This window comes from Rhopalosiphum padi, chromosome 1, assembly GCF_020882245.1.
Source record: "Rhopalosiphum padi isolate XX-2018 chromosome 1, ASM2088224v1, whole genome shotgun sequence".
In the NCBI taxonomy this organism is placed as follows: domain Eukaryota; kingdom Metazoa; phylum Arthropoda; class Insecta; order Hemiptera; family Aphididae; genus Rhopalosiphum; species Rhopalosiphum padi.
Window position 1 is genome coordinate 36,696,013 of NC_083597.1, and position 25,704 is coordinate 36,721,716.

General features: G+C 30.7%; 1 protein-coding gene across 1 annotated transcript in view; it reads right to left on the reverse strand.

The window, feature by feature from the left end:
* The window catches only part of LOC132917308 (neuronal PAS domain-containing protein 4B), a 115,872-nt gene that overhangs the window by 76,837 nt on the left and 13,331 nt on the right, over nt 1-25,704 (reverse strand). The window contains exon 2 of the mRNA XM_060978001.1: nt 8,592-8,773. Coding sequence (XP_060833984.1) covers nt 8,592-8,773 — 182 coding nt within the window. The remainder of the gene's footprint in view (nt 1-8,591; nt 8,774-25,704) is intronic.

Consider the following 25,704-nt stretch of genomic DNA (forward strand, 5'->3'; position numbering starts at 1 on the left):
AATATTTGCTAGGAGCCTATAGGACATCCCAACTGTCGCGTATTAATATGTTCCACTACAATAATATAATGTAAACTACCTACATAAAATATACATATAATATGTATATTTGTATGTGTGTATATGTATATTGTATACAAATATCATGTCCGCGATCGATATCTGACCAATATTACGCGCGTGTAATGCTTCATTGCGCGCTGCAGAATCTCTTTAAAAACACCTATATTGTAAGCCACGACGATACTCACATGTTTTAAAATGTTATCCGGTAATAACATGTGTCGATGTATACACATATTATAGAGATTGAACTGTAGAACTATGGTCGATAAGGTAATATAAAGTACCGATGACTGCGTTGTAGTATAAGTATATATAACCGTTTAGTATTATTGTGTGTATATATATATGGTATTATTTTCTTATTGTGAATACGACTGTTTTTATTTTTTCTATCATTTGGCACCATCTCCGCTACTCTGCGGATAACCCATCCCTCTCGGCCACACTACTCAACCATGAAGCGTGTACGCGCGGGAATTTTTACGAGTAAGTAAACTACTTGTAACAGTTGTAACATATATATGTACATAGCATATCTTCTTTCTCAAATCGCATATGTATCGTCATAACCGCGTTGGTGCTGCAACGTTCAAATAATAATATGAGCATATTATTATCATCATCGTCATCAGCATCCGTGTCTGTCCGGGCTGAGCGAAAACAGACAATTGATTTATTGGAAATCCTGCAGTTTTAATATTAAATGCATTAAGTATACATATTATGTACCTAAGGTTGATTTGACGGCGTTGCAATACACTCAATTATTATATTAAATCGTACCATACATAATACGTACATATATGTATAATCCAATTATGTTCTTTTTCATCCGTTTTGTGACGTTTTGTTTGATCGTTTAACCAGTCAAAAACAACATTTCGTTAATTTATGTATACGATAGCATAACATATAGTATAATAATAGTATATAAATGAGACATATCGTTTTCAGCGGTGGCGTGGAACAACCTGTGACGAATCGTGTCGCGTCCCCTATACTGTAATCTATACATTATTATAATAGTAGGTAACATATGCGGCTGCAGGTCGGGAGAATAGTTTAATTATTGTCTCGGACTCTCGACGAGAAAACAGCGAAAACGGCACCTCCGGTGGAAATAAAATCGTTAAGTTGTCCCTATACGACGTCAGTTCGTCCATTGTATGTAAATAGTCCGGGACGGGCATAGTGCACGCGAAAAAAAATTGAAAAATAATTCACCTTCATTGTGTTTCGGATGAACGGGTCGCGGATGCTATCGGCTGTTGCGGCGGGAGACGGGGGGGATGAAGTTTATATTATGTATTTATATATAAGTGAGATCGCAGATAACGAACAATATGTTATTGTGTATATTTTATTCTTCATTTTTTCCTCTCCTTATTATTTCGTAGCGTCCGAGTATAAGTACATGCCACACTGTATAATATAATATAATATAATATAATAATATACATACAGTACATGTGTGTTGTTTTAGAAAAGAAGACGCCTCGAGCTCAGGGGCTATGTGCAGTGCGTGCACGGGGTATAATATAATAGTATAATAGCTGCAGGCTGAATTTGCATAATATTATATAATAAACTGCGACGAGGTCAATCGACCCTTCATCTGTACCACCCTCTAACCATCATCACAGCCCTGAAATAGTGGAACTTCAAAACGCCACCAGAATGTACGATTCGTAAAATGCGTTTATAGCATGTATAAAGTCAGTTTTGTTTTTACTCTATAAACAAATCAGATGGATTTTCAACTGCACGGGCACTGTTGTTATAGAGTTAAATTTTTATATAAGCTGTTATAATATTTTAATGTGACATAACATGTTTATAGTACCTAATTTTGAGGTTTAATAATCAATAGTAGTAACTAGTGAATAATAAGAGCATATTATGCTTATTTACTTCAAAAATTGAAAAACATAATATAAAAAAATATTTTTGATTTATTCTTACAATCTAGCTGCATCACGTAGTAGATCAAATAGAAAATCTGCTGATGAGTTGAATAAAAAATTAGAATTTCGATAAATGGGAATAGTCGGTTTTGTTAGTTTGACCATCCCAGAATGAGTGCCAGCAATCCAATAAGAATTTAAAATATAGAAACAACATACTTTGTTATTACAATATAGAAGATCATATTATAATATGTACCTTAAAGTCTTTAAATAATTTGAAAAATAGAACAATATGACAAGTTTAAAGATTAAGTATTAACATTTTTAATGGACCATTATCCCAAATATGAGTATAGTTTACATTTTTAATATTGCATCTTAGACCACTAAGACGCTACCTAATAATATGTTTATGCGATAATGAAATTATATACGACCGTGAATTATAATAGACAAGAAGTTTTTCATGTATATCTTAATATAGTAATATACTAATATATTGTAAAGACGTAAACATTTTACATGACGATTTTCAACTAATTGCTTAAAATATGTTCTCGTCCCTATAATACTTTACACGTGTCCGTCTACCGGTATTTATATTTTATACAAATTACACAATACTACTGTCGATATTTCTCCTTGTACAGCATCAGTAAAATACGAACCAATAAATTCACTGAACCGATTTAGATGTACATAGCTCTTTTAAGAAAGCAGAGTGGTATTGGCAAACGAGATAAAACAAGCGACCGGTTATGCGTCGGACGATTAGAATATAATAATGGATTTCACTTAAAAAAAACCTGCTTTAAAGACATGACATATTAAAATACAACCAATATGCTTTATGCTTCAAAAAATCATGTTAAAACATCAAATAATTAACCATAAGTCCATATAGTATAGATGCTATATTTCCACGATTAGGCTTATAAATTACATTTCTTAAGAGTTTGATTTTGGTTTTTAAAAAAACCGAATTATCACGACGCGTCATTCAGAGTTGTGTAATTGTATATAAATAAAAGTAATCTTGATTTATTAAGCACTTTGGTAACGCGCTTTAATTGATTTAGATTTTAATAAACATTACATTTGCGAAAAATAAACAAAACATATAGTTGGCTGCTATAGGTACACGTGGTTATAATACATAATGATGAAAATATACGCTGCGCCGGTAACAAGCTACAAACATTGCCCATATTGTTACACGATTTTAAGGAGAAAAAATCAAATTATAAAATTATAAAAATGTATAGTTACCTTATTATATTCAACGAGATGACATTGCCAAAATCGACAGAAAAGGTTAAAACATACATATACAGAATATAACATAACAACGACACTAACTAATAAGATTCTTTGAGTAGCATATTATAAATATATATGTACCTATTGCGTATATAATATTATTATTATTATACAGAGTACAATTATTATATTAGAGGAACTGCGAGATGACGATGTTTGTTTGCGTCTGGGACGGCATAATTATCTTCTTATTCAATTAGACCGAGGCCGTTTTTCTGTCTCTCGCCACTCGCCCCGAAGCCGTTTCTCTCTCTTTCTCCATACCATTTTTCCCCCGAGGCTTACACGGTCATTAGGCCAGTCATTATTGAATCAAACACGGGCCAAAACCATCATCAATCAACGGCAGACCCAATGAAGACGTATTTTTCCTCCGTTATATTATAGCAATAATGCGCACGCCCGTGTGAATCCGCTTGTCAGGCATACAACCGCTTTTTTAACAATTTTTTTCTTTTTTTCATTTTTGGTTGAAGCGGCAAACGCATACAGTAATAGTAACGATAATATGAAAAAAAAACATTTGTTTAAATATTCTAAAAGCATTGACTGTGATGGCGCATCTTGATCTCGTCCACATCATCATTGCATCGTAAATTTATTATTTCGTGGTTATTAATAATATAATAATAATTCAGATTTAGTACTAAAACAGAACTACATGGTGTCCAAAAATAATTTACCCAGTTTATTTACATTATAAATACTCGTTTTAATGTCTTATAGACGAAGTGATAAGTAATAAGTTTAGAAATACGTTAAATAATAACGTATAGTTCACGGTATAATGTACCTATGTAAACGGTAACAATAAATCGTTGACTTACTTAATAAGTATTTTATTTGTATATTTATTTATACATACGTATAATATTAATTTATGTATAAGTACGAAACAACTTTATTTTTTTTTTTTAAGATAAATATGAAATTATAGATTTTACAATGATTTCAGAAAACTACCTAGAGACTTAAACGTTGCGTGTATACTGTTCTTTAATATAATGTTTATTCAGTAGTACTAATAAATAAAATCTGTTGTCATTATTATTATATTAACTTATTGTTTTGCATGTACAGAATATGCGTGCAAGCCATAATGTCTGGTAATTTGATATTGACAGATACCTACACGTAAATAGCCGCCTACAGTCTTTTTCTTCGTTATTGCATGCATCCTTATATTATTAAAGTTATTAGTAACGCTATACTGTTTTATTTTTTTGATTTTTCAGGAATTTCTTTAAGTTTTGAATTATAATTGTGTACACTTAATAAGGCTTCATGAGGCATCAGTTAAATCTTGAAAAAATTCACACGAATAGAATTTAATCGACAACATTGAAAATAAATACGATTATATACTTATATCTACGGGTACACTATATAATTTATTATTTCTCTAAAGCAGTATTAGCTGGATAATTTCTACATCTCGAATCAATCACTTGTTTAAATAGACTCAACGAATTAACAATTTCGACAAAATTGTCCCAGAGCGATAATATCTACAGAAAAAAAACGAAATAGCTAGACTAGTACATAAATTATTAAAATAAAATATTTCAATAGTGTAGTCCTTTCAAATAATACGTAATTGTATAAAATATATACGTTTTAGCTATCTCACTTGAATACTTGATTTAACAAAATAGTGGTAAAATACAAATTAATATTTTATTTACATAATTTCTGTAATTATACGAACAATATATAATTTACCAATATTATTCCAATCATATAAAGATGACAAAGGTACACGTTTATCAGATGGAAAAAAATAGTGAAATAACGTAAATAAATTTGGATACGATTACCATATTATAAATGTGCGACGCGTATTGTTTAATATTGACACACGTACTTCTTACACACATATAAAAAAAATAATATAAAATACGATACTGTATTTAATATTCCGTATAATTATTGGCTCGTGTCGATGTTCGTCGAGCATTATAATCACCAAATTTACGGAAAATAAATAAATGTATAAAACCTACAGCCGATTCTAAATGAACAATATCACGAATCGTGACTATATAATGGCTATATAATATTCTAATACACTTGCAGCACACACGTAGTCTCGTGCCGGACACGAGACATAAGAAAAAATTAATATAATATAATAATATATAAGTAAATAGTTACCTAATATATAAAACGCGTGTTGCTATTATAATATTGTATACAATATAACGTTATCATCGTGTGGATAACAATAACCAAATTAAAACGACATTTAAACCGTTCGTTTTCGGGGTCCTAATGCCTACGTGGGTGGAATTATATTGTTTTCGGAATTGGGTTTCCAACATATTTGCGGTGGACCGCAGAGCCGGGAGGGCAGACCGGTTCGGCGCGCGATCAAACGCGCGCGGCGAAACTACAACACCCTGGCAACCATAAAAAAAATAAAAAAATAAAAATAATAATAATAATAATAACTCGCACACGTATATTATAATATTACTATAATAGTAATAATATTATCACGGGAAATAAAAATACGATTATTTTATATACCTATACCTATTTGTATATTATATAATTTAATATCTACACATACTAACTACAATATTATGTACCTTTACGGATGATAATTTAAATGATAAAATACCCGAAAATATAAATTCGCCTCCGCGCAGCAAGCAGTAGATACAGGTGCTAATGGGTTGTATACATAAAATAAAAAAATAACACGAGTCTGAGGGCTACTGAATATGTGCTACGACGGACTAGCTCGCGAGCGCGTGCGCCAGATAGGTAAACTAAGCGTAGGACTCGTGGGAACCACTTGTGGCGATGTATACCAAGGTCGTGTGATGGCGGCGGATTCAGCGGACGGTATCGATTACCGCACATACACACACTCACACATACACATACACGCAAACGCCAACTGTTGGCGAAAATAAACTTCTCTGCGAGCCTCGAGGGTCCCGGGAAGCAAGTATCGCACGCTCATCTGAAACGCTATTAGCGGTTTATGATGAAAAAATAAAACCACAGATATTTACCGCTCTTAATATACCTATACATAATATTATATACCTACGTTTTATTTTATTTTATTTGAATTACAATCCGAGTCTTTTGCGAGTAGGCTATGGTTGCATTATTATAATATATTATTTCCCTACGCCGAAGATTTATTATCATATCGCATAACGGATGTTGTTAAACCGCCTGTTTATAAAGTCGTCATTATTATTATTAATATTAACTATATATATATATATATATATATATATACACTGCAACATGAAACGGCTTTAATTATTTTACGCTAACGATATTATAATATGCTGCCCAAATATGTTCGTGCCATATTATAATATATATTATCAATCGTCCAGCGACCAGCTATATTATCGTGTATTATATACGGTATACTTAATATATATGGGTACGATTTATAAAATTAGTATTTTAAATGAGGCTGACCTTAAATATGTCTAATTCTTGTTGGTAATTATTTCCTAACCTAGAAGAAACGGGTATATAGTTTTGCTATTTCAGAAATATTTCTAGAAAGCAAAAGGGATTTTTTATTACAATTAGTTACAAACATTTGTACTTAAGGATAAGTGCACCAATTATTGCACTCCCTATATTTTACGGTCATTTTACCATTTACGTTTACCTTTTAGTTTTAAACCTTCGAGTATGAAGAATATTGTTTTGTCCAATATAGCTGAATAATTATCATGTATTAGCATAAATTACGTATATATAATAAAATGATTAAGGACTTATAATTTTATTGATTACTAATTGACTAGTAAAATAGTTTTTAATAATATATGCAATTTCATTTTTCATTATACACAAACATTTCCTTTTTTATAGATAGATAATTTCCACGGTCCATTTTTCACCCGATTTGCATGACGCGCGTATTACATAGGCAATAAGCTGCATATATCAATACATGTATAGATTTAACCTAAACTACACACAACACCGCGCACAATGTACGTACGTATATTATATTATAATGTCAACGGGAAACTCCGCGGGATATTCCATAATATGCATTACACTGCCGCGTTGATGGAAACTCTTATACGGCGGCGGCGGCGGCGGTGACCAAAGAGTCGAAGGAGCCAATGCAAGTGTATACATTCAATAATAATAACAACAACAATAATAATATACGTGCGCACGTTAAATTGATGTATATACACGCGGGACGTCTATAAAGTACGCGCTAGCAGTAGTCCAGCCCCAGCGAATTTTATTGGCACGCGGCAATCATAAAAATCAATAGTCTCGCGCGACGTCCATACGTTAGTCAGCCGCCGCCGCCGCCGCGTGTATAATAATGCAACTATACTGACGTTCGAGCCCGCGCGATCGAGCGGCCTGCGTGCTGTGAGCGTATGGAAATGTGAAGGCTCATTACGGTCTGAAGATTTATTGGCGGTCGGGACGTACCGCGGCCGCCGCGTCAAACTGTTGATTAATTACGACCGGACCATTGTGGCGGCGGTGGTGGCTCTTCTTCCTCTTTTCCACCGCCACCGCCGCATTCCCAGGTCCGATGAAATCCTTTAAAGTATGTGTGTGCGCGCATGTAAGGTGTATTTATATGTATATATATGTAAATATATACCCCGTTCGGAGTATATACACAATAACGCAGTGCTGAAAGAAAACAGCAGATATTATATCATAGTGACAATTCAAAAAAACCTGCCTCTCGGTAAGTGTTTAATCAACGATTTGAAGTTTTCAACGAATGACAGATTTTATTTTCGATTTATAATAAAATGTTTAGATGTAAAGTATAAAATAAAACCTACTATTAATTGTTAGGACAGCGCGTTATGCTCAATATAAAAAGGTGAATATTATATAATGCATTATAGTTAATAGGCATTTCTATTTATTTATTTCATTGGTAAACGTATATAGGTATGTTAACATATATATTGTCTCGATTATATATTTATATTATATTACATGCTAGGTATAATATAATACAATTAGGTACATATTTATTATTTCAATATTTAATTCATATCATTTTAGATTGGGGAAAAGTAAGACATAGGTTTTATACGATCATCATTCAAATACAAAAGTCAATACGAATTTCCAGTAAAATTACGATTATATAATAATTTAATAGAAAACATAATTTGTACTAAAACCGTTTTAACTTTTAATTACAAAAGTACAACAACGCACCAATTATATTATTATATTAAGACTCTTTTTCTCTCTCTCTATACACATATTTATAATATTATTGATAAGTTATCAACTACAACGTATAAAAAGTCTTACCTTGTTGAAAGTAGTTGGCTTTCCGGACGTACACACACACCAGGGCCATGAGTTGCAACTGCGACAACCGTTGCCTCGTGGACGGCGGCAATGGTAATAGGTCCCGGAGGTTAGCGATCTCTGCATTGATGAGATCCCTCCGAAGCTTGCTCGCTCCTTTAGTGGACTTGGTCGCGTCGAACCTATTTATACAAACATTATAAAAATATAGATTAAATTATGTTTAAATTTTATAAATTATTTTATCCTAAACTTTAGACAACGATTTGTATGTACTTAATACCTAAGAGACAACGATTCATTAAGTTTACACTGTAGGTAAGATAATGTGACAGATGTATCAATTACTTAAGCAAGATTCCACACAGAGTTGGCATGTATTTTAATTACTATTGCCATAAACGGTTAAATATGACAAGAAATTTCGTTATCGACTTAGATATATATTATAGAGATACCTATACAAATTCATAATATCATACGTTTAACAATCCAATCCTATCTATAGAATAATATAATTTAATAATATTATATTACCTATAACAACGAGTAAAAACAACAATAACGACGACACGATTATAAGATAATAATAACATTATAACTTGTATTATAATATAATACAATAAAATAACCACGTCGTCGCAATAAGTACGCCTACGACGTGAAACGACGTCTTAATTAAATCCTCCCCCTGGCGGCGGCGAGTTCGTAATCTATCGATTGATACCGCACGGTCGTTTGTGTATATATTATTTTATTATAATATCCTACAAAACGTATACATTGAGCTTAAGCGATTTAATATATTATATATAAATATACACACACACACACACACACACACACACTTCATACAGTATATTATGTACATTGTATCACCTTGGGGCCGGGGCCGCCGGCCGGTATTTTGTACCAGCGCGTGCGACTACGGCGACAGCGGACGTGCAGGTACATTATCCGCGCGACCCACGCGCGCTTGTCCGGTCTCGACGATATCTCCGAGATTATTATAAATATAGGCCGTTGCCGATTAATGGCATAAGATAACAACCATAGATATAACACTGCTGCTGGCCTCCGGCGGCGTTGCGTCTATTATGATAAAAATAAAAAAAACATCCCGTGGAAAGTTTGCGAGAATACTCGGGTAGGTACGTGTACGTATAATGCACGGTGTTATATTGTTATTTCCACCACGCTGCACGTATTGGCGGCGTTGGTTTTTTTTATTAACGTTATTCTTCCGGGCAGGTAAAAAAAAAACGCAACAATCGTCTTGCACAACCGAATTTGAATATTATAATATTATATTAACTCGTCGCGCGAGGTTCATTATAATTTAAATTACCCCTGATGAAAGGTTTTATAATACTGTAGATTAGTGCGTATATTACTGTACTATAATATATTAGTGTGTATTGTGTTTACATCCGTCCGGGCAGAAATATCACGTACTCCATACGTATACGTTTAATATTATTATATTATAATTGAATAAACGTTACTCATTAAATCGGTCCAAAGGTCATACGTGTAACTATAAAAATTTATTACACATTTACACTCCAGGTTTCTACACACCCCCGTTAACATTGTTTAGTGCGCCTATGGTTAGGTGTTACGATACAATATTGTCAATATATACTTGTATTTTTGTATATATTACGGGTAATACATGCTAACATTTGGACAATGTCGATATTATCTGGATAATACAACATTAGCTATGCATTATCATTAACTACTATGAATATTATACAATTTTGGCTAATGTTAACATTAACCGGTTAATTTAATAGTATGATTTAGCCAAGAATGTTTAAATGACGTTTCATGATGCATGAGATAAAATAATTTTAAATTATTAACAATATTAAATATATTTAAGGCACAATTAATAATATGAGTTTTTTTAACGAGTTGCCCACTAATGGTACAACATAAATATTAAGTATATTATTTTATATTTTAAATTTATAACTTGAAATATTATTTTAAGTATAGAATTAAAGTTTTATCCTTTATTATTACATGACATTTTTAATTGTCCAAAATGCTAAAGGATTTACACTTACATCTAGCGCTATCAAAAAAACTTGCTCTATAACTTTTAGCATTATCCAATATTGATATAGGTTAACATTGACATTATTCGGATAATTTTGATATTTCGTGTTTATATAAATGAAAAATTACACATTGGCCAAAACCTGGCTAATGTCGACATTATTCATTTTTTAACATTATCTTTAAAATATATAATATATGTGCATGTGTGATGGCTGTATATAATAAATTATTGTAACATGAAATATTTCACGAATTAATATCCAAGACGTTGTATATAAGAAATAACTTAGGTATAACTGTATTCGAATAAATATGATTAGCAAATTATCAAATTGTTTAAGATCTTCATCATATTATATATTATAAACTATAAAGAATGTTTATAAATTATATGTATATACTTATAAATGGCTTTTCTTCCCAAATTGTTGTTTTTAATTTATTTCAAATTTAAACATATAATATGACTAGTGAGCGCGTTTGCACATAATAATATTAATATAGTATATAACACTTCAGACACCATTATATATATAAATATATACTTATATATAATATATATATTATATTATTAAGTTTCGTTACATTAGAATAAAGTGTTGTCACTTGTCAGTCTGTAAACCATTTGATGAGCAGTTTAATATAGTACATGCTTATAGATACATATGTATAAAACGTTTGTAACTTTGTAAGAGAAAACGCGTTTTGAGTTTGCATATATATTGTTATATTACTATATAATAACCTACATATTATGAAATTATATGCAGAAAAATAAAAAAAATATAATATAGTAAGGTATAACAAATTGCAATTAAAAAAAAAGATTGAAAAATCGAAAATATCGGTACCTATCCACCAATGACAGACATGACAATGACGCGTGTTTGTGTGGGTTTGTGTATGTGTATGTGTGTGTATGTGTATGTGTTTAAACACTGTATACATATACATATTATACAGTCGGACCAGTCGGTTCTTATATTAGATCCACAGGTTGTGTCGACGGCGGTGATAGGCCCGAGTAAAATATGTTACGCGTGTTTTTATATAAATTTTAAATTACGTGCAGACGTCAACGAGCTAGGACATCAATAGCGGTAAGCAGCAACAGCAGCAGCATCACAGACCAGTCTTATTATAAATGCTGTCGTCGTCATTCAGCGCACACTCTCACACACGCGGCAACAGTGCGTAAGAAGCGCACGTGAATCATTTTCTCAGCGTGTTATTCGTCATTGTCAATCTCGGGGCCATTGTGGAAAAATGTCATCGGGGCGTGTGCGTCACGCCGCAAATTTCGCCTCGTTATAATGTTATTATTATATCACAATCTAACATTGCGGGTATAATATTATCATGTCCTGTCTACTTATTATATTGTTATTATGACTCATTTCTTTGTACATGCGCGATGCGATCAGAATATATTCGCGTCACATGAATGCAAGTTTCGCACGGTGTTTGCATGGTCCTCACACGATTTTCGAAAAACAAATTTCTGATCACCCGGTATAAATACATATTTTAATTGTATACCCGTCGATATAACGCAACCACCACCCGCGGCCTGACGCGTAGCATACAGCAAAAATATTCTCATTGCGACACGACAGTGTTTGCACAATATTTGAAAAACAAATAATACGCGCGTATAAGTGTGCTTATACAACGACTCATCCATCATGTAGATATATAGGTACACAAATTTACTTCAAAATCAATACGGTATATATGCGACTTACACTTGGCGTTTGGGTAGGTACCTCGTACATGTAATATTAAATTCCGATTGCCGTGTTGCAGTGCAGCGGCAGTAGCAGCGTGTTTCCCACGACCACTCGATCACACGCCGAATATTCGACAACTCGCGGGGCAATATAATAAACATATTCTATACCGGAATTATCACGTATACATACATATATATAGACATATATAGTATACGCACTATAGTCTGTTTGCGTTTAGGTGCACATGCATTTATATATCTATTATCTATATATATATATATATATATGTGTGTATATTATAATAATGTATATGTATAATAAACTACGATGCCCGTAAATATGACGCGACTCGCTGTATTATGGGTACACCTTATATATAAATATATATTATATGCACACACACTACGGGAGCAGTGACTATAGCCATGGGGCGAATGGAATAGTGGGAAATCATCGTCGGGCTACTGTGTAGTATGTATAAAAGTATGTTATAATGTGTTAAGTGTTGAACCGTATAAATAGTCATTTTGCCCCAGTGTATAATATGTATATATGTTTATCATAATACTTGTATGTACGTTATTATTATTTCAACGTCGTTTATGTTCTAACGTGTATATTATTACCTATACGCAGTTGTTTTTTCCCATTTTTAGACGTGAAAAGCGTCTATTGGTATTATATACACATATATATATGTACATGTATATAATATAATATGTAATATATACGTATGAGTTTATACTCATAAATATGATCTACTCATTCGGACTTATTAAATCTATGTAAATGCATCCGTAGTGTACGTAATAATAACAATAATAATAATATGGCCTGCGAGATAAATTTCATGCAAATTTCACGTGACTCACGTATGAAGTATGCGCCGTATACAAGATTATAAATTTTGATTATGAATGTGCGGTACCCATTTACCGCATCAAAATAAATGCGTTATAACGCGTTGATGTTTTTCTTCTTTTCTTTTGAGTATAATGAACCCGTTCAGAAAAATAATTGTCACATGTCATGTATCTATACGACCGGGCCACGGTATTGGGACATAATTTTGAACGCGATAAAGACTTAAACGCTGGAATAGTTGATGTCGTGGACTTATGTATACATAATAATAATATATAATAAATTCAATAATCGGCAGATCAGATATTATTGTAGAGCAACCATAGACTATGAATATTATTTAACTCGTAATATATATACATATATATATAGCTAAGTTAGAATCTATAATACCGTTTAGCCTAATCTTTAATATTATATATATATATAGGTGCAATGTTATACAGGTACGTTTTGATTAATATCAGAGCAAATGACGGCACCGACTCCGGGATCAAACAATACTATGATTTCCCATGGTAAACCGCAAGACGAAAGACGGGAATGTGGCTGTCATCATTATCTTACGATACGTCAACATGACTTAAAAAAAGACAGCGACCAACTATTCTACACAGAAGTTAATCGAATTATGTAAACATAAATAAACTGGAAAATAATTTTAAAATACATTTTCTCCTTCATTTATATTTTTATTTGTATGCGAATGATTTATGATTATGTTGACCGAATTCGAAAAAAAAACAATATTTATGCGTTCAGTTACACGTAATAAAACATTTTAAAACTCATGTATGTGACGATAAAAAAATTACATGTCAACATACATTACGATCCGCTACAGCAACCATGCAGACGTTTTCATATAATTTTAGTACCCGTGTATATAAAATATATTATGTACGAATACCTACGTATATTATATGCGAATCACAATAATAATAATATTAATGAATCACGTGTCACCTTATTTGTATTCTTGGTAAGAATAATGAATTATTATTTACATAATTAATGTGTTTAGATATATGGTATTAATTTTTCCATAATTTTATAAATCTCTTGATAAATAAAAATAATTTCCAAGACTGTGTTTTTATATAGTAACAAAATTAAATATACGCATTTCAAGAAAATACAATATTCTATAATAATAGTTTTGGTCGTTGACTTACAGGCACGTGGTTTTCGCTTAATTTTTCTTAATTTGTTATATTTATATATATATACACATATATATATATATATATAAATAAGGTTCGAATTTAAAGAAAATATAAGCAATAAAAAAACATTTAAAATGTAAAAAAGGCAACAAAAAAAAGAGGATGGGTTAGGGAATTAAATTGATTTATTGCGAAATCGAATACAAAAACTAAGTATATGGTTATAATTTATAATATAGGTAGATGCAGTATTTATACCTACCTACTTGGCTACTTAGAAGTTAATATGTATAGTATTTGAAATACGGCGTTATACATAATACATTAATACATTATATTTTAGAGTGCGAATGCGTGTATCGAACAAAATCCAGTAATGAGTGTACGGATGACGTTCGATGTGCGATGGTCCGCGGGAAGCGTATATTATTTTAGCTTAGGCAAGTCATATGATAGGTGCAATATACCTAGTAATAATAATATGTGTATTCTAAGACCTCGACGTGCGGCCTGCTCTACCCAGCCGGACGAATGGTCGGGAGGGAAACCCAACGGGCTATGACTGTGTTCAGAGATGGTGTATGTGCCCATATAATATAATAACGACGCATGGTAATATACGTGTGGCCGGTCAGAGATTTACACGGATATGTACGCGAATACGTGTTAAGATAACGCGACCATGATGTATAGATACACGAGATACGTATATTATATTATGTATACCTATATATGTTGGGTGATACCGATATATATACAAGTAATAATACCGAGTCAGTTGCGGCGACGGGGTGAACAAACAAAAAAAAAAATCATAAGAAAAAAGAAAGCAGGCGAATATAAGTGCTCGCGCGTATTACTATTATTTTGTCGTCTGATATAACGCCTTGTAATGCGTAGATATAAATATAGCCGCTTAAACGGCCGTCGGGGCATCGGAGATGACAACGTCGCCGACGACGAGATGGTTGTAGGTATATAAATAAACGTATTTATATTTTCGCGTTATAAGACCGCGTATTGTAATAAACGTCCCGCGTGTATAATTTAATGGCAGACCGGATGAAATTAAAGGAGCTTTAGTAAGACAAACGACGTGTAAAAGTCACCTCTATATATTTATATATATATATATATATATTATGTTACGTATATTGTATATATTATAAACTGGCAGGCGCGGATGCGTCAGATATATATTACGGTATAGGTATAATGTATACAACGTGCGGTACGAGCAATAATAACCACGATAATGTACAATATAATATTCACCCGAGTAAATTTCATACTTCTTATACGTACACTCGCGCGAGTTTTTACACATCACACGCATAATAATATAATATACGTTTATATTATATAATAATAATAATAATAATATGCACATTGCACACGATGGTCGTACCTATATATATACAAGCCCATAATATTATATTATAATATATAGGTATAGTAATACACTTCGTTCGCGTGCGCGCGCCGCTCGTCCGTTGATTTGTAAACGCGGATTATATAGAACTCGGGCTTGTTTATGTGACACGGCCGATTGAAAGATTAAACTATAGGACTCGGGTGCGATAACGATACACGTAATATTATACATATTATTATACCAGTTTTCTGGTTGGCTCATACAAATAATAATAATAATAATATAGTGGCGCGACGGTCCACGTTTGATTTACGGGTTGACGCGATCGGGCGAAATATCAACGGACAACGCGATGACGACTGTGAACGAGAAAGGCAGGATAAATAATAATAATAAAAAAAATCAACAAGTCTATGGGTTTGGATGTTATTACGTTAGATACTTTACTATATTCTTGTACATTATACCAATACAATATTAAAGTATAGACAAATAAAAACATATTAGAGGTTAAAAGTTTAGAATTTCGTAACAAATTGCCTTCCGATTAAATTCGATTCGATAGACATATAGACTATAATACTAAAATATTATGGTGTAGCGTGCGCGCGTTAGTCGTTTAGCGTGTTTTTATTCCTGTCAAACGAGACCGCGATATCCGTCCGTCCACGGCTGTCGGCGGGGTCTAGTATGCGTGAAATAAACTCGTGAAAAACATCGATGTGCGTGCAAGAGATGGTCGGTCACGGACGAGAGAAAGAATAGGCAGCACATCAGATGGAATCCACTGTACGTTGTAATATTATTATCAATAACAATTTGATCAACGCGAATATTTCCCAACTACTATATAATGAAATATTATCATTGTTATGATTTATATATTATATAAGTTATAAAACTAGTCACTTCGGCGACAGTGGAAAATTACATCATTATAAAATAAATAAATAAATAATAGATTATTGGCCTTTAGTGTCTCTACTTTTTAATTTAGAACAACTCCCAATAAAGTTAATGAATATTGTAATTTATAATAATTCTCAAACATTTTTTTATTGCATTGTTCATTATTTATAAACATCTCTAAAAACCGTGTTTTTTTGGTCACAAAACGAAGTGTACATTTGTATTGTATACAGTACAATAAAATATAGGCACACCTAATATGTATGTCATAATGTAAGAAATATTTAATTAACAATAAATTTCAAATATTTTCGTTTTCTCGTGGATTTATTTGATGTACCTAAGTAATGTTTATTAAATTTAATAGTCAAATAACTTCATTATTAATTATCGTGGGAAACTATTTATATGTTACAGTTTTTAGGGTCAATATCAAATATTTAAATCCACTCAATGCTAAATAATTATCTAACCTTGAACATATTATCTATAACCAATTCTCACATTGGCTTAACTACCGTTTCGTTGAAATTAAGTAGTACCTATGCAAGTTGTAGATTGAAACATTTTTACTGCTTCAAAGCTTGATAGAGGATAAAAAAACCAAACATCATTGTGAAACCAATACATCGATATACGATTCACTAGGAATTTAAAAAATCCATAAGTATAAAATATAAATAATATAAATTTAGATACTTTATAAACCTCCCATTAAGCAAACGTTTAATAAAGCTATTAATTAAATTAATGATAAAAATATTGTTTTATTCTATGTAAAAATTAAAATTAAATTCATGTGAAACATGTATAAACATAAAATGCTGATAGTCGATAGACATAAGTTTGCGCGTATAAGCTTCGGGCAATTTAACGTTGTGATCACGCAGACCAATTAATAAGGATAATAGATGGGTATATATGTATTACCATTTTTTTGAAATCGCTTTCAGAAACTTATTTTATTTATTAAAAAATAGTTAAAACTATGTTTTCATATGTGCTATATTATTATGTACTGTTGTACGCTTATACTGTAACTTTCAAAAGTTGTAAGAAAATACATCATAATATTAAAATCATAATTATTTTAATCTGACACATTTTTAAGGTCGTATTTTATATTGCATAATAGTATTCATAATGTACAACATAAATATTAAAACATACGTATATGGAGGACTTATTAGAGGTTTACTTGTAATAATTATAGCCTATATAAGTATTAAGTATACACATGAAGATATTGGTGTAAATTATATGTCATGTATACAGCTGTTATTATACAAAAATGGCAATATATTGAGTATATTATGTTAACTAACATGAGTTCCTGTTGACTTCTTATGAAAAATATGTTCTTTGACTATATTATTATTATTAAAATGGTAAATGTATATATTATAATATATTGCTACTCATCGTGAAAGTATATAATGATACGACAATAATATTGAGTAGTAGATAATTATTATTAATAACAATAATAACACATAAGACAGTATGAATACCTAGCAAAAAAAAAATAAAATAAAATACTTGAGAAATATGCTACGATGTGGTATTTTATAATGACTATTTCATATATTATAATACCTACCTATATTAATCCATAGTATATATTTTATGTCGATAAAAATTAATGATTATTTTCAAACATGTGCCATAGTATTGTTAACAGCAACGTGGTGCCTGGCCTGAAGGAAATTATTCATATTATTATGATTATTCAAATTTAAAATCACGGTTTTAAACATTCAATTGTTGACAACGTTTATCCCGCTAAATATTACTATATTTTTTGTTTTCAACTAAATACTCTTTTTTGCTTTGTATAAATAGTTCGATCGAACTCAAGCATTTTTAAAAATCAATTATGAACTTGCATAACATATTTTTAAGAATGAAAACAGATAACATTTATATTTTCAGCTTCAATAGATTTATATAAATATTAGAATCTATAAACAGTCAATATTAAGGATTACATCAATTATATTATGTATTTCCGCAAATAACAAACGATATAAAATTTTAAACTAGACAGGCTGGTATGAAGATCGATTGTATTCAATTAAATGATCTGAATACCACTATACAGGGTTGTATAAAAAATAGGGAATTTTATTATAGAAAAACTTCATTAACACCGTATTAATATAAAAGAGAGAGAAACGAACAATATCTATGATGGAAAATTGAAAACAATAAGATACAAAACAAATTACGAAACTTATTAAAATAAGGTAGGAGTTTATAAAAATAAATATTATCCTTAATGTACAATGTGTAAGCATTGCATACGCACAATTTTATCCGCTCTTCGTTCTATATTGGCAATTTTCTAAGCTGTACAACTCGCATTTAACTTTGATATAGTGCGTACCTACTATTGCCGTTTCTTCCTTTCCAGAATGGAGTTTACGTATAAGTGCTTACACATATTTACACAATTACTTTACACGTATGCACAAATATATTTTTTTCGTTATTGATGACATAATGAAAGCACATACCTACTATGAACTTATTACATGTTATTGTTAGCAATAATGTATCCGTTAACCACGAAATTCAATAATATTCTAAGTATGTAATAATTATACAAGCATACATTTATAATAATTACGGTTAACATACAGTAACAGATATCGTTTTTTTTTCTATACCATATAGATATCGCTCAAGTAATGTGTTTCCTTATTTGTTCTAAAAAAACGTCCTACACAGGACGAACCGCGTCGATGTACAATGTACATTAAACAGTTCGTATTTATGTATAAAAATATTAAAAAAATTGTATAAGTACAATTGAGGGGCGACAATGCAAAACGTACTATTTCCATTTTTTGCTTTTTCAGAAATATTGATTTTCTATAGTAGCTTATCAGAAAGTCATAGTAAAAACCTTAAGTATTCAAAAAATACATAAAAAAAACTGAACCTACTTATGATATTTGTTTATATTTAAATTTAAGTTTTGGTAAATTTAAACGTCATTTCATAAAGTGAATCGTGCCAAAATGTACTATTTCCACCACTTAGTTCGTTTTGTCAAAATTCAATGGAAATAGTACGTTTTGGCCATATTTCATCATAAAGTACTATTTCCATTAAATAGTACATTTTGATATAATTTAACGATTAAAGATAGGTAGATATATTTTTATTAGCTATTTGTTTAAAAGTCTTACATAAATAAAGTTGTAAACCAATAAATTCATTTTTTCATACCTCTAACCACCTTGACACTTTATTAATGGATTCATTATAATCCATTTCTTCTTTCCTTTGAGTATCATTTTTTGTTTTGTTCAAACCACATGCGGCCATTTTAATGGTTCTCGAGTTGAACATTTTAAATATCTAATTAACTTGTTGCAAATAAAACATTAATAAATTGTGCATACAATAATTGTAATTACCTACTAATAATTATTATTAGTAAGTAATTAAAACAATGATCTAGTAGGGAATTGTATTATCATAATACCATGATAGTCATCATATAAACTTTTGGAGGGAATAATTTGTGATAACATTCAACACCAAAACATATAATGAATTTTATCAGTTGCACCAACTAGTAAATAAAATAAAATAAAATAATGTAGTTCCATATTATACACCATGAAAAAATTAAAGAATAATTAATTCAAATTGAAATGTCAACTTCATATTTTACTCTTGGAAATAGTACGTTTTGCAAATAATTAATTAAGTATAGCTACATTTTAACATGAGAAATATAACGTTTTGCTTCAATCTGGAAATAGTACGTTCTGCACATAATTTAAAAAATAGTACGTTTTGCTTTAATAATTATTAAGTTTACACTAAATAGCATGGGAAATAGTACATTTTGATATAATTTGGAAATAGTTTGACACGATTTTAGCAATGGAAATGGTGCATTATGCAGAAATCATGAAACTTTATGATCAAATATACACTGGAAATAGTACGTTTTGGCCGAATCTGAACACGCCATTCGATTCCGCATGATTTTTACTATCAGAAATGATATATAAATATAACTCAATTTTGATATTTTTGGCAATAGCACGTTTTCATTTTCGTCCCTCAATTTATCAATGCCGTTGTCATTAGACCACAAACTAGACTCGCAAAAAATAAATGACGGGTTTCTTGTTTTGGTTAATTTTTTACTGGATCTAATTAAACGTTAAAAAAATAAACTTTTTTTTTGTTTTTATGTATTATACATTTATAGGCTTATATAGATGATACAGTATACTATACTATATATAGCTGTGAATAATAAATACTATTTATTTTTTTTCCAATTCAGATTCTTGTCCGTTGAAAAGGTCAAGAATATACATACATAAATATGTGACAGGTTCACCGGATGAAACACATTTAAGTACGCCTTAGTGCCTTACCCTACATATAAATCGAAACAAATTTATTCTTTAATTTAGTTACCTCGCTCGTTTCGCATAATATTGTATCGTAATATATATATACGCATTTCTTGTATGTATGGTGTATTCGTGTATTACGTTTACAGGTACCTAGGTACCTATTTATACACTAATGTTTTGTGCATACACCATGTGAATATCAGGACCACTTGGTGTGATATCGGAGACTGACCATATCTTCGTGTCAGTCTAAATGGGTATAATATTCATTGAATCGCAGCCAAATCACCGTCGAAACATAATGGGAAAAATCATGTATATGTTTAATGTATATTCTGTCTGCACTGTGTCATTTATAGTATCCATAACTATATCGGATAAACCGTTTATGTATGCAGTTACCGTTTAAATTATGGACTGCGACTTTACATTTTACTCGTGTAAATAAACGATAAGTTTATATTATTTAGATTGTCGAACACGAAAACAAAAAAAAATATATATATATTTTTACGGATGAGTTTTTGATTATGATGAATAATATTTAAATGAATAGTTATAACACTTTATACTATTAAAATAATTTATTTTACTATTATCATTAATTATGTATAGTAATAATAATAATAATAATAATATAATATTATTATTAAAAAACAAAAAATGTACAATATCTTTCTTTGATTAAATTAATAATAACTATTTGTACACTTTTTTTTAAACAAAATAATAGATTGTAAGTTATACTGGTCTGTCATCGGATGGATGTATTAACGTAACAAATAATTATAAATATCCAATCGGTATACGTACCTTAGCATTAACATTAATATAATATATATGAATCAGATGTATTTTTGTAATGTAGGTCATTTTATTTATTATCTATTAATAACTATTACAATTATGTTTAAATGTTCCTATGATTAGAATTTTTTTTTTTTAATCTTATACGCGCGCTATTATCGATTAAACGATCAATTTGATTTTAATTAAACTATACACATCAGTCTACGCGATCTCATATACCGAATATATTATTCTACATGTGCGTAATAATACGTAAAACACTAGTATTATGTTAACATAATGACGATATAAGGACTATCTATAGATAATCCGTTCTATACTGCAGATATATCATTAAAAAAAAATGTGCGATGATGTGTATGATTCACATTTTAATTCCTAAATGCAGATTTACTGCTTCATAAACTCGTATTTATCAGACATATAGGGTATGTTTAACGATTAATCGTTGTATGTTTAGTTTAGGTTTATGGTTTTATTATTAATACTGATTGAATTTATATATAATTTTAACGTATTCTCCGCCGTCGCTTAATCGATTAATAAGAACACATACACTGCGTTTAATCAATTATTTTATGTAATATATATGATCGCTGAACGAGCTAATCGAGATTTAAACATGATAATGTTTAACCGTATTCGATTAAATAAAAAAATAAAATAAGAAGAACTATACCAGGTTATAGGTAATCTATTCGAAGTAAAAATAAAATAAATTAATATTCGTTTCCACTCGATAACTTTTACATTGTAAAACTTCTCTCGACGTCATGCATCTAATGCACCAATGAATAATATCTCTGTGCCCAGTGCTCAGACATATATTGTGCTAAATAAATTACAGTTACGCATTTAACTCACTGCACCGACACATTTAAATAATTATATACACACGCACATTCACGAACGTCCTCCGATATTGTTTAAAGTTGAGATATCAATAATATATGAGTAATAAATAAAATAATATCTTTCGCGAAGTCCTAACGATCGAATTCCAGTGATTAACGCGTCCACGTTGGGATGGGTTTATGTAATTTATCTATAAATGTTTATTATTTAAGTAGTATAATATGTATTATGTATTAAGTACTTTAACCTTATTTTATTATGGGTATTGTGAAATTATGCTGTACGTCATATACATTATTATAATAATACAATATCCACTTATATTAAAGTCTTATTACATTGTAAGTGATGAGTGCATACTACATAATATATTATAGAGTAAGTATTATGTGTATATATATTATATAGAAAAATATTATATGATGTGATGAAAAAACAAAAAAAAAAATCCTTTGGCTAGTCACAATTATTTTATCAAAATAGTTATTGTTAAATGGACAAAATAAACAATAAACCGTGGACGTATGGGGTAAAAATGAAAGGAATATTAACACAGTATATGTACTGTATAATGTTATATAAGTGGCATAAGACAATTCATCTACACACCAACAGGCAGACGAAAAAAATTACTGTATTTAAAAAAAAAAAAAAAACAATTAATTCTGTTAGGTTTCGCGCGCTCGCCAGGGCACACACGCGCGTATATTATATTATTATATTATACGAAGATACGGCGGCGGCGGCGGCGGCTGTTCAATACGTGCGCGTCACACGGAGACGGATACCGCGACGGTACGTCTCTGATAAATGGTGAAGAGACTCGGCTGATCTGAATGGGGAGAGAGGTCTTGACAGCCGTGGTACACACGTGCACACAAACACACAGAACGACTACAACGACTACTATGTGTGTGTGTGCATTCAATATGATGTATATGTATACATAATTTGAGTATATATAGTAATAGGTATAAGGCGGCGATGGAGTCGCAGGAGACCCACTGTATAAAAAAAAAAAATAAATAAAGCGAAAGAGGAGAATGAAAAAAAAATTGAATAACTCTGACAGACGTACGCCCTGCGTTTCAGTACGTCATACAGATATATATATATAGATATAGATATATTATATGGTACGCGACCGCTTATGTGGTATAAATCAAATGGTCTAATTATTATTTCTCTGTCCGTTATATACCCGCGTATATATATATTATAATATATAACTTTATATGAACAAGATTTAATTTTTTTTTATAAGATTCTCATATCGCTTTTTTTATTATACCTACATGCCGTCCAAAGTTTGATTTCTCTACGTTTTACGATATAATACGCACATTCAAAATGTACCTATGAATTATATAATAATATATTGTATACGATGTTTACACGCATAGAATGATTTGTCACCATTCGTATATATTAAACATTTACATATACCGACGTGTGTAAATATATATTATTATGTTTAGGTACAACATATAGGTCTATGCATATAGGTACAAAATAAATATATATAAATCTTTATCGTTTATATACTGTATAGGCGTTTTTTAGACCAACTTTGAATTTAAGAATAATAATATGCTATGGAACACCGATATTGCAGGTATTTATTGTAGAACGATCAGCTGTACATATTTTGTTTGTTGTATTTTGTTCGACTATTATAACGATAACATTGTACATCCATTGCGCTCAGAATAATATATATATCAGATTAAATAATTATTAACAGGACCCATCAATTCCGATTTTACCCGTCCCAATCCACCTGTACACAGTAACTAATTGAACTTAAGTTTATAAACGCTGAAACCATTTTTTTTATTTCACAATTATTAATAGATTATATATTATATGTTTAACGCGTCCTATAATAGTAGACTACGCCCTCATCGTCTGCAGCGCCATACAGTGTTTCCGTCAATAATTACTTAACTGTGAACTGCATATATATATATTATTATGTACACAATATATGTGTATATGTATCTTATAATCGTATCTTTTTGATGTAACAAAAAAAAAAAAAAATTAAATTAAACGTCCATAATAATAATATATTTGATTTTGGAGATTCATTTTAATACTGCAACAGCATATTATATATATGTAATATTATGGTTGTTTGTTCCGAAATTTCACACGATGAACCCGTTTATGATATGAATCGTAATAAAACTCAACGCGCGCGCAACATTATTATAATATGGACGCATTATGGTGAAACTGCAACGATTATCGCTCGTGTGAATAGTTTTTTTTTTTTTTTTTAATAAATCACGTCATTGTTTGTAAAACTTTTTATGTTCATATTTACATGACACTATCGCAGAGATGTCTATCAAAAGTCACGTTAGTGTTGGCCGGGCAAATAAAACTTACATGACTTTTAACTACTACACGCGGCCACTCACGTTGTATGGATGTAAAAGGTATTGTTATATTGTAATATTATTTATTCGTACAAAATATTGTATTCTGCGATAATATCGTCGATCGCAGGACCACGAATTACAGACGATAACGTATATATATGCGCGTGCAGGAGCGTTAGGCATTGAGTACTTGGAATTCCATCGCAGGTCGTAATTTCTACTGTACATCTATAATAATGTAAACACGCACGTTTTTAAAACGATATAATATATTATATACAATACACACATAAAATCCGATACTCAATTGAGTGCGTTTTCGTATCCAATAGCTTTAAACATAATAATTTATTGTAGACTGTCATCGTCGGGGTAAAAAACCTAACACATATAAGAAATAAAAATGTATTTCTCATTTTGCAAATCATTTGCGTCCTACTTTTGAAAAATACACGAACAAATTAAGTCAACGTCGTACTCGGGTATACGCCCAACGTGGATAAAACAGTTGAAAAAAATACCAATACGGTTTAAATCGAATTGCATAAATAATATA